At 37.6% G+C, this 12,457-nt stretch overlaps 1 protein-coding gene across 1 annotated transcript in view; it reads right to left on the bottom strand.

Annotated features, from left to right (window-relative positions):
* LOC129233442 (collagen alpha-2(IV) chain-like) overlaps nucleotides 1-12,457 on the bottom strand; it is a 148,589-nt gene that overhangs the window by 26,347 nt on the left and 109,785 nt on the right. The window contains exons 20-28 of the mRNA XM_054867471.1: nucleotides 11,628-11,718; nucleotides 9,158-9,273; nucleotides 8,635-8,812; nucleotides 8,003-8,191; nucleotides 5,632-5,739; nucleotides 1,496-1,609; nucleotides 789-950; nucleotides 413-583; nucleotides 7-285 (exon numbers count right to left, since the gene is read on the bottom strand). Coding sequence (XP_054723446.1) covers nucleotides 7-285; nucleotides 413-583; nucleotides 789-950; nucleotides 1,496-1,609; nucleotides 5,632-5,739; nucleotides 8,003-8,191; nucleotides 8,635-8,812; nucleotides 9,158-9,273; nucleotides 11,628-11,718 — 1,408 coding nt within the window. The remainder of the gene's footprint in view (nucleotides 1-6; nucleotides 286-412; nucleotides 584-788; nucleotides 951-1,495; nucleotides 1,610-5,631; nucleotides 5,740-8,002; nucleotides 8,192-8,634; nucleotides 8,813-9,157; nucleotides 9,274-11,627; nucleotides 11,719-12,457) is intronic.

The raw sequence follows: 12,457 nt of genomic DNA, 5'->3' as shown, positions 1-12,457 counted from the left end.
ATTAACCTGGCGGGCCTTGACTTCCTGGTGGTCCTACTAATCCTGGGAACCCAGGCTCTCCTTTTTCTCCTTTAGCAGCAGCGTCTCCAGGTGGTCCTCTTGCTCCTGGGAATCCCGGTAGTCCTGGCTCACCCTTAAGACCTGCCGTTCCCGGGAAGCCATTTGGTCCTGATAATCCAGGTAGGCCTCTATCGCCTTTCTCACCCATGATACCATTCAAACCATCCAATCCCGGTGGTCCGGGAGCTCCTGGGAAACCGGCAATTCCTCTTTCTCCTTTCGTACCTGCAAGAAGCGAAACACTTTCTTAAGATATCACTTTAGTTTCTAAGATTGCTTCCTTAAATTTGATGTTTCTGTACATGTTCTACAAAACTCTGTACTATCAATTTCAACGTTATCTGTATATTACCTGGAAGTCCAGGAAGCCCTTCAAACCCATCACGTCCTGGTATTCCAGGAGATCCTGGTGGTCCATCAAACCCTGGCAATCCATTCAACCCTGGTAAACCTGGATCACCTTTCTCTCCAGGGAGACCAGAAATCCCCGGAAATCCAGGATCCCCTTTCTGTCCTTGAGTACCTAAAGAGTTTTAAAATACAAAGATTACGCGATGTAATGAATTTTACAAGGTAATATTGCAGTCGTCTTTCTTTTTAAGTAGAGTTAACCAAGCTTCAAATAATGATTTATGAAAGTGTGACATTAATCCTCCTAAAAATTGTCTCAAATGGCAATATGTTATTGGGAATAAAAAATGCATTTATGATTTAGTTATTTAACTTACCTTTTAAGCCGTCGAATCCTCGGTCTCCTGGTAGTCCTGGTGGACCCGGAAGACCTTCTCTTGCTGGTTCACCCTTTGCTCCTCTTAATCCTGGGAATCCAGCCAAACCAGGATTGCCCACTTCGCCTTTGATTCCTGGAAATCCCGGCAATCCACGTTCACCTAAAAAATTGCACTCATGATGACTTGACCAAGGATGATTTGTGCTTAATAACTTGTTTTTAGCGTACAAATAGGTCACAAAATAGCATTGCTCTTCAATCCCGCAGTGCTTTCTCGAAAAATAGTCACCTTTTACACGTTTTTGTGAAGAACCTAATACTTAATGCATCTTCAGTGAGGATGGATAAAATTCAAGGATTTTCAAAGGACGTCTCTTACATTATATGACATTCATGGTGTTTTAGTTTAGAAATATCGCTAACCTTTTGGAGTATATTTTTTCATTTCTTCAACCAAACTTGTGTTGATTGAAGTTAAACAATATTTCAAAGCAAAAGCAATGAGAAAATAATGTTGAACATGCGTTTGAATAATATTGAAAAATAAATAAGCACTTTTTAAACTAAACTTATCTTTTAAAATTACTCAGATGATAAATCTTCACCCCATCTTTTGAACAATGAAATTTCCAACAAAAATTCAGAATCTTGACATTTATTTGCAAATGATCCTACTTAAGGGTCAACAAACAGAAAATTACAGACCTTGCAAGCCGGGAGGACCTGGGTAACCTGGATCACCTTTAGCACCTGGCAGTCCTGGAATGCCAGGGGGACCAGGCCGTCCTATTCCTGGTAATCCTTGTTCACCTTTCGTACCTGAAGTAAATAATAAAAATATGTAAAGTATACAGTCAAATGGGGGAGTGTCTGAGTAGTATAAAGCATGTTGTCGGTGTAAGATTAGTATTTCTGGCAAAGAGATTGCACGCCGTATAGCAGTTAAAATCACACCGAGTTGCTGCCTCAGCGAGAAATGGCGAATAATCAATCTGTTAGACGACATCTGGATGCTTTTACCCGAGGTCGAATCATTGGGAAGTTGGAGGAAGGCCGCAGTGTGACAAGTGTGGCTGCAGAGTTCGGAATTGCTCACAGCATCGTTTCAGGACTTTAGAGACAATTTTAAACTACAGGAACAGCTATCCGGGGGTTCAGTAGTGGTCGTCCACGAGGAACCACACCCGCAGATGACTGGTATATTGTCTTACAGGCCAGAAGAAACAAGCGGCAGACAGCGGGAGAAATCGCTAGACACACGACACAGGCGACTGGACGACCGATATCGCGTTTTACCGTGGCCAGAAGACTGCACGGTGGTGGTCTGTTTGCACGACGCCCTATACGGTGTGTACCTCTAACGCCTGCCCATCGGAGAAGGCGTTCTCTGTGGTGCCGGGAACACCGGAATTGGAGAGACAATGAATGGGGACGAGTACTCTTTACAAATGAGAGCAGATTCAGTCTGAGTAGCGATTCTCATCGCATACTCATCTGGATAGAGCGGAGAAGCCGCAATCATCCCGCGAACAACATCATTGAAAGGGACAGGTATGGAGGTCGCGGTGTTCTCGTTTGGGGAGGCATCATGCTTGGTAGTCGTACAGACCTTCACATCTTCGACGCAGGTTCAGTCAACGGTACCAGTTATTGTAACGAGATTCTTCTTCCATTTGTGCGTCTTTTTAGAGGCACTATGGGTCCGCAGTTCCTTTTCATGGACGACAATGCACCATGTCATCGCACAGTAGCTTCCGAACAGCTCTTAGAGAGTGAGGATATTGAACGTATGGATTGGCCGGCATGATCTTCGGATCTCAATCCCATTGAGCATGTATGGGATTTTCTAGGCAGACGCTTGGCAGCTCGTACTTTACCACCAGATTCGGGAGCTTCGATTGGCGCTGCAAGACGAATGGGCAGCAATGCCTCAACAACTCATTGACACCCTCATTCTCACCATGAGCTGACGCTGTGAAACCTGCCTAGCAGTCGGGGGAGATCATATCCCCTACTAAAGACCGGATGTTTCTTGCTGGACACCCATCACAGGGATGTTTTGGCCTTCAGTCGCATTGCGCTCCAAGCTACTTTTTCAATAAAGCTTCTTTTTATTCCTCTGATTTCTCTTTTATTAAGTGTTGCTTGCTTTACACATGTTTTTACGTATTGGGGATCTTATGGTATTAAATGTGTTGATTTGGAAAGATATAATGGCGAAAAAAAAATTTGTGGAATCGAATACACATACCCTCCAAATTTTTTCCATTTCACCTCAGAAACATGAGAAAAAAGTTCCATTGCAATTAAATAACGGGAACCCGTGCCGACTTGAGGTCAAAGTTGGACCTAAAATCCTGTAAGGCTACTACAGTGGAAAAATTGCTAACTGCAAAATTCATTACTACACGCGACATCAATTTATTTAAAGCAGATATTTACAACAATATTAGACTAAAAGAAACATTACTGTACATATTTTTAATTCAATGTTTGCTTTTTGCAGTCAGAATAGAACGTCCTCTGGTCTTGAACACAACGTAACAAATTGTTTTTGTTCCTCATCATCTGTTAGCAAACGATGAAAGTTCTGCATCATTTTTACCGCTCTTTCAGCTGCATCGTTTACTGCACTAAGCTTTGAGACAGTCTTTTTCACATAAAGGAATGAAATATTATTGACCATACCATAAAAGCTGGATGAATTTTTGTATAGCAGCTTTTGAGATAATTGGGTCCACATTTTCGTACACTTTTATCAAAAAGCACAAATCTTTTTTGGGTGCTTTGACTGTCAAAATGCATTGAAGCCATGGTTTCACGTATACTGTCACTACAAAAAAGCAGACATCAAACAATGCTTCATTTTCTTTCGTATCTAATTTTAGTTGTGAACTAAATATAATAGTTTTAGGGAGTAAATCGCTCGAGCCATCCATCGAGCTTTGTGCATGACTCCCGGTGGTCTTATTTTAAATTCATTTTCTGGTATATCCACCTAAAAATATGATAGGCAGTTCTGTCAACTCTTGATAGTCATCCCTGAGCGTAATATTAGTAAGTTCAGCACGGTAAAAGTCAAGTAAATTTTCCAAGTTAGGGTACAGTTCGGAACAACTCCGCAGCTCCTCCATAGCACTGTATTTAAGTGAGATAGATCAGTTCATATATGTGATGGCGGCAAGCAAAGGAAAGCATTTCTCTATCAAATTTTTGCTCAAGAATAGCGCAAGAACCACTTAAAGGACCTGTTCTGGAAGCTGTAATATCACAACTTAACTTTGTCTTCGAGATTCCAATCTAAAACTGCCTTTCAAACAGCCTTTGTTTGTTCTTTTCCTGTGGAATTATCCAGTTTAGACTCAGCAATGAGTTGTTCCGTCACATCCATATAAAATAACTATAGATAAGCGATCTTCTTTTGATTTTTGAGCACTCAAAGCAGGCAACAGTCCCATCTTCCTCTATTTTGATTAACCGAAGTGCATCAGCATGTGCAATATTGAATCAATTGTTTAAACTACTTGAAAATTCTTGTTGGCGCTGCCTGAATACTTCTTGCAGTTTCTCTGCATTTTTTTGTAAGTCTCTCTAGATTTGATACAGGTTTTTAAGTTTATTCACACAATTTAGCAATTTATTTTTTGGTGGGAACGCGTGCCTTTTCCCAAAAGATGATGCATTCCCGAATAGCGATATTTGCACTTTCACTGATGGTTAAATTTACTTCTCGAATGTTATAAAACAAAACCGACAGAACTTGTCCGTTAGAGGGAAGTTTCAAGCCCGTAGTTTGTTGTTTTACGACTCCTATTAAAAATATCCCTTTTTTCAAACTTTGCAATTCCACTGCCATGTTTCGTTCCCTATGGAAGGACTGACTATACTGCGCTCGCTGACCGGAATGTATTCGTACTGACATGTTTGACGGTTTGCAAATTACTACGGATAAGCCCCTCTCCCTCCCCCCAACATATGTTTTTCTGTTTTCATTTGTTTTCTGTGCACTATTTACAGCTGTTTTGAGCTTTGAAAAATATCGCGTCGCCAGCATTAGCTTGCTTATATGAATACACGTGCTATTTACACGTTTAGGCCTTTAGGCCCAAGTCGGCACGGGTTACCGTGCTTCAAATTGCATGAAACTTTTTTTCCAACGGTTTTGATATAAAAGGAAAAAAATGAGAGGGTATGCGTTTTAAAAAAACGACTTTCATTTTTTTGGGACACCCTAATATATATATATATATATATATATATATATATATATATATATATATATATATATATATATATATATATATATATATATATATATATATATATATATATATATATATATATATATATATATATATATATATATATATATATATATATATATCATTATTGTTGCACACAACCAATTTTTCAAAAAGAAAAAAAAATGCTTAGATTTTTATGTTTTAGCTAGCTACAATTTAAAACTCCATAGGCCTTAGAGGGATGATTTTGTTTAATATATTCAGCTTACTCAGAAGGGATATTATGTTGCTCTTTATGTCTAAATGTTACTGAAGAAACATCTAGCGTCGTAACGCAGCATCGACGTTGTCAAACTAGGTTAGCACCCCTGGACGTTAATTTTCCTCATCTTATGTAGAAACTTATTCTTTTTTGTAACTTTAAATTGTCCGTGGTAACACTGCAATGGTAGTAATGCGCTGACAAAATAGCATTTGCTACCGGTGAGCACAAAAACGTAGGAAAAAATAAAGGATGGAGTAGAAATTTAGTTTTAAGAATTTTCAAATATACGCCATTGTTATTATATATTGCTAAAACGATATGAGAATATTTACCTTTTAATCCAGGAAAACCAGGGAGTCCAGCATCTCCTTCAGGACCCACTGCACCAGGGAAACCCATTGGCCCCGTTTCACCTTTTTCACCTCTCGGACCGGGTAAACCTAGATAAAATAACGATGTATCGCCAAACGGTCACCATTTATGACATTACTTCGATGTGCATTGAAATTAACATTGATTTGTCAAAAAAAAAAAGTGAAGACCTCTTTTGGAGCATCGGAATGTAACCAAAAGGCAAGGTACACAACTAGACCTCACACAGACTCTACAAACGAAATTTCTACCTTCTATGACACACTGTTTTTAACTTATGCGGGATGTGTACGCATATGCAAGTACGTTCAGACGCCACAAGAAATTCGGAATAATTAAATCTAGGGTTATATACACGCACGATGAGGCCGAAAAAAACACTCAAGATTCTTTCTAGGGTGAGTAAAATTGAAATTAAGGCTGAAATTTAAATGAAACACTTTTTGCGAATGCAATATATCCTGTATTTAAGAACCTGTCCCTAAGAAAGAGCAAATGTGAACAATGACTTTCCACTTTTTTATTCTGATCGTTTCATTTTAAAATTTACACTCACGTTTATTTCCTGGGAAATATTACCTGTGATTATTGAAAATTAGCAAATTAAAAAAAAATACCTTAGATAAAATAGGTATTTTCCTCAAGCTCATTTTATTTATTTGATAAAAAGTATAATTTAAAATCAGAAGCATTATGAAAAAAGTAAAAAATTAAAAATATTTTGTCATAATTTTAAGTTATTTACAAGAAATAATTAACAAATACTAGTGCCTTTGAAGAAATAATACTAAAAAAAAAAACTATATTTCCGATGAAAATTTTATTTAAGTTTAGCATACACACACAGTCCAGTCACATTAATGTGACCACCACGTACTTTCCACGTCAGAGTTAAATAACCAATCACAGAAGGCAGGTGGCAGCACAGTGCAGTTGAGCGTATATAAAGGGTGTGTGAGGACTTCGGAAAACATTTCAATCGTTGGCGTAATGCAGAAACGAAGCGATTTATCCGACGTCCAAAAGGGCATGATCATTGGCTTTCGGGCCAAGGGTGGAAGCATTTCCGAAACGGCTGAGTTTGTAAACTGTTCGCGTGCCGCCGTGGTAAAAGTGTATCGTGCATGGCAAAATGGGACTGTTCAAAATCAGCGACGTGGCAAATGTGGTGCACCACGGGCCATAGATGACAGAGGCGAACGAAGGTTGCAGAGATGCGTTCGGGCAGATAGACGGGCTACCGTTGAGCAACTGACCACCAAAATGAACCAAGGGGCTCCCAAAAGTGTCTCCCAAACTACTATTCAGCTAACATTGCTGCGTCTTGGCCTCCAAAGCAGACGCCTGGTTCGTGAACCTATGCTGACTGCTGTTCATTGACGACGAAGGCTAGAATTTGCACGCCACTACAGCAGCTGGACGTCCACTGAGTGGCGAGAGGTAGCGTTTTTAGATGAATCGCGTTTTATGCTCCATCGGACAGATGGAAGTTGGCGTATAAGGCGTGAAACCTCTGAAAACCTACAACCATTGCCGGAACGGTCCAAGCTGGAGGCGGGAGCATTATGGTCTAGTGAATGTTTTCCTGACATTCTCTGGGTTCACTGATCATTGTGGAAGGCACGATTGATCAATACAAGTACGCATCTGACCTTTCGGACCATGTCCACCCCTACATGCGCATTGTTTTTCCTCAGGATGATGGTATCTTCCAGCAGGACAATGCAAGGTGCCATACAGCTGCCAGTGTACGTGCGTGGTTCGAAGAGCACCAGGGTGAATTTACCATCCTTCACTGGCCAGCAAACTCACCTGACTTAAACCCAATCGAGCATCTGTGGGACCATCTCATCGAGTTGTTCGCGTCATGGATCCTCAACCGCGTAATCTAGCGCAGCTGGCCACGGCATTAGAGTCGGCATGGCTCAACATCTCAGAGAACACTTTCAGGGACCTAAGTGACTCTCTTCCTGCAATTCTCGCAGCAGTCCGCTCTGCGAAATGTGGTTATTCTGGCTTTTGACAGATGGTCACATCATTAATGTGACTGGACTGTATATATATATATATATATATATATATATATATATATATATATATATATATATATATATATATATATATATATATATATATATATATCCTTAAGTTTCAGGTCCCTTCAACTATCAGATGACCTCAAAGTTCAGGGCCATCTGGAGGTTGATGACTATCTTAAAGTTGGGTATGACGAAAAGTTGAAGACCGTCTCAATGTTAAGGCAAATACAATCTATAATACTTTGAATAGCACATTTCTTGAAAAAATAACAGTACAGGTCAAATTAATTACCTCTTGGTCCAGGAGGACCAGGCAAACCATTGTCTCCAGATTCTCCTTTCACACCAGGAAAGCCGTCCAATCCTGGTTTTCCGGGCAGCCCAGGCAATCCAGATTCACCTCTTTCTCCAGGATATCCTGGTGGGCCAGGTGGCCCTCTTGGTCCCGGGGGTAACTTCAGATCTGTTGGTGGTGGTTGCCCTGCATGAAGAAAATTTGTTTATAGTATGTTGCATAATATTGGTTAACTCATTTATACTGAAAGTTAAAATTGTCTATTAGTGTTTAAAAAGAAATAGCTTTTTGTTCCTTTCTTTTTAACGTAGTGAAATTATGGGGAAAAATATTCATATTTAGTTAGTTCTTCCTGTTTGAAAATATGTTATCTAATAAGAGTCATATAGTCTGTTAACAAATGTGATGTAAACATGTATCTTATTCTATTAATCATATCTTTACAAAAACAGTAACAATTGAAACAAATTATGAAAGTTTACTGGCATTCTGTGCACTTTTAAAGCACTGGTGGTCTTTTACAATTACAATCTTTTAAGTAATTCTGCTTTTCGATTTCCTTTGTAATTGTTCATTTTTAGCGCAAGCTCATTTAAGATTAGATTTTCGCGTCAAACTGTTAAGTGTACCTGGTTCTCCTCGTTCGCCTGGTTGTCCGTCTAGTCCTGGTAGTCCCGGATCTCCACGCTCGCCCCTTTCTCCTGGAGGTCCTGGCAATCCTATTCCTCTTTCACCCTTTGGACCAATGGGTCCTGGAAAGCCTGGATTTCCTGGCCTGCCTGCAGCCCCAGGAAATCCTGGTGGTCCCTGTGAAAATGTAAGAATTTCCCAGAATCATGTGAAAGTAGAGGAAATTTAGGTATCTTATGAGCAGAAGTTTGTTTTGCACTTCGTTAAACTCATTGTTCAAATTCATTAATTTAGCAGTTGAAAGAGGATCCTTTGCTTCATGAATTTTCGAAATAAATTGTATTATATGTGACAGTTTTTTTTTTAAATGTGAGACACTGTACGAAAGTATTTAAGTAGAAAATTTTAACTTCAGAAAAAAAAAATCAAGCTAGCAATACATGATGAAATAACTCTCAAAAGAGGCTTCATAGTTGCTGTCAATTTAAATTGAGATACCTAATCTAACGTAAGTTTTAATACCTTGTCTCCAATTAATCCTGGTGGTCCTGGTGGTCCCGGTAATCCAGCTGCTCCAGGTAATCCATCTCTTCCCGGAAGACCAGGAAGTCCTGGTGCACCCGTAAATCCTCTTTCCCCTAAAAGAAAGTATAAGTACGTAAAAATCATCTAAATTTATATAAACCAATAAATATTGCTCAAGACAAGACAAACTTAAGGCGTTGAATTAGCTACAAAGGATTTCTTTGGCTGTTTCTTTTTTATAAGTTGTTTTGTCCCGGTGTGGACAATAAAAACTATCACATGTACACATCTTACAACAGCTTTATTTGTTTGAACCAGAAGTAGAGTCATATTTGTAGCTCAAGTAGTTCAATCGTATTAAAAAATTAGCTACAGTATTGCCATTGCTAAACAAATCATAATAATCCCGCGCACTCACCGAAGATTGCATGCGTGTACTGTTATATCATGAAATCGAGACATCGTCAACCTTCTGTGCATGACAGAAAAAGAGGAATCAACGTGCGCATTCAAACAACTTTTGGATCTGACCAATAATAATAATAATAATAAAAAAAGAAGTACGCTTAGTGGGTGAAAGCTTTGAAAACAGCATAAGGTTAGAAACGTTTGAATATTCACCAAATTCAAACGATTTTGTGTCTCTACTCAATTCCATAACACTCTCAAATACTAGATATTTGCGTTTCAATATTTTTTTTAAACAAAGTTATGTAACCCAGTGAAATTAGGCATTTATTATTATCCATATTTTAATTAGTTACTACGCTAAATAAGTTGTAGACACAATAAACAGGGTCAGGTGGGGTGGAATGAGTATAAAAACAGGCATTTTCGAAATGATTATTAAACTATTCAAATTTTATATCCAACAATTAAAAAACCAAAACTGAGTTTTTACATTTCAACAATATACTTCACATATCCATAGTTATTATTACTGAAATAATTTTATTATTTAGTAAAAGAGTTATTATTTCAAAGTATTTTTTTATACCCATTCCACCCCATGGGGTGGAGTGAAATGGGTAGTATTGTTTAAAATTAAATTTCAGGGTAAAAAACATGAATTTATTTATTTTTTTCACAAAAATATATAATTACAAGGGTTAAAATCTATTAGTCTGTAATTTCACTGCAATTAAAGGCATAATGTCCATGATTATTGAGGATTGGCTGACTTATGTTTTGATGGTCTGTTCTTCAATCTCCATTTTCACTTTATTGGGGAAGGTGAAGAAATTTCCCATCAAAGACTTCTAAAGAATTTTTACAACATTATTGTATTTCAACATAAGCTTAGTGAAATGGGAGTTTGATCAGACTGGTTTTCAGTTTATTTAGTCAGCTCTGGCGTTGTCTAGTGGTTGCATGGCACTCGCATTAGGTGGTAGGCAAATGATAATTTCACTATCGATAGCATGCTTTACAGTTTCATAGGTTATTTGGCTAACATGTCTTTTCAGATGCCTTGTGAAAAGTTCGAACCATTCTTTAAAGAATGGTGTCTTTCATCCAACCAGATTTAGTGCAACTATAAGCAACTCCATATCAATAAGGATTTCAGAATGTAAAACTTTTGATAAAGTGAACAAATTACCTCAGAGAATAACTTTTAATGAGAAAAAATGTTAATTCGATAGCCTAATTCATTAAGCCTAATATTATACTCATTTCACCCAACTTTAAAAATTTTAACATGTTTCTTAAAATCTATGGAATTTTTCTTTTCTGTTTTTTTCAGTTGACAAAGGAGACTTTCTTTAATGAAAATAACAGCAATAGAATGCTATCTAAGTACAAACAAAATCCTGAAAACAAAGTTTCAACAATATCAGTTAGTTTTGATTTTTACAGTATAAATTACAAGAAGGCTGCCACTAAACTGACTGTTTCCATTCAGTTCTTTCTTGAATCAAAATGAAGTTAAGCCATCGTAAATAACATAAGTGTTTTTTTTTTAGAAAATTACTTTTCTTTTCTGTAACTCGAAAGATAAATAAACTACCCATTCCACCCCACACACCCATTACACCCCACCTGACCCAATAGGTTTCAAAGTAGATAACCATTGTATTATTTTTTGTATAATATTGGTGTTGTACTCGTACATGTATGTAATAGCTTTTGACTCATTAAAAAAACCCGTTTAGCTTCAGAAAAGTTGTCAACCTCTTGTCATTACTAGGAACATTAGGCTCTACTGGAAACTACTTGCATACCTTTAAATCTTACAGCGCGTCAATGCTCAATTATTGCAATGAAAATCAAAAGAGAAGAAAAACACTACATGCAAAATTTAAATACGCATGCGAAGCAAGAATGAACCAATAAAGAAAATGAAATACTTGTCGCATAAAATAGACAGAAATTCAAACAACTAAAATTTGCAGTTACCATTCATTGAATGCAAATCAGGTTCAACGAAAATTTCGACTTTCGAGTAGGTTGATGTATACGTACATACCTTTTTCTCCTACTAGAAGCTCTGAAGGAACTACTGCTGGTGGACCAGGTTGTCCTTTAGCTCCATCTCGTCCTGGTATTCCTGGTCGACCCTAGATAGTTAAAATGAAAACTGCACGTTTTGTTATTAAAAGAGAACAAAAGCTGTTAGTACTATTTTTAGTTGATTGAAGGAAAATTTGTCTATATTCGGGTTTGGTTCAACTTTGCTTTTCAGCCTGTCTTGCCTTTTTAGTTTTTAAGAATTATATTTCTATTTTTTTTTCTCTATCACCCTTTCTCTCTCTCTCTCTCTCTCTCTCTCTCTATATATATATATATATATATATATATATATATATATATATATATATATATATATATATATATATAAACATTTTAAATTTTATTGAAGAGTTCATTTGACAGAACTTCTAAAAATATGGCAACAAAGCGTCCTCTTTGTTTTCTGGCTGTTTACCTGCTGGTCATACAAATTGAAGAAGATGATCAAGTGAGGAGCTGTACAGAAAATTCCGAGGATGTCCATGGCTGTCGAATAAATGTTGAAATATTCATTGGCTTTGAAAACAGCACTGCTGGTATTGTTAAGTCTGTAGAATGGTGCTAAGAAGGCAGCTTCTTCCTTGTATTTTTGGAGGCTATCTGAAGTAAAGAAAGAGCCGAACAAGTTGGGAGCTGAGGAGGGGGTATCGAAGAAGTTTATGGCTGTACAGTTTCTGGCGATAGGTTTGCTAACGTGGTTGATTCTGGAGAAAGGGCTTGGAAAATAGACTGCTGACTAGTGGCAGTAGCATCCTTTTTTAAAGTTTACAAGAGCATCTTTTTATC

This window comes from Uloborus diversus, chromosome 1 (genome assembly GCF_026930045.1).
Source record: "Uloborus diversus isolate 005 chromosome 1, Udiv.v.3.1, whole genome shotgun sequence".
NCBI classification, from domain to species: Eukaryota; Metazoa; Arthropoda; class Arachnida; order Araneae; family Uloboridae; genus Uloborus; species Uloborus diversus.
The sequence above is the reverse complement of the archived record's forward strand: the minus strand, read 5'-3'. Positions and strand labels throughout refer to the sequence as shown.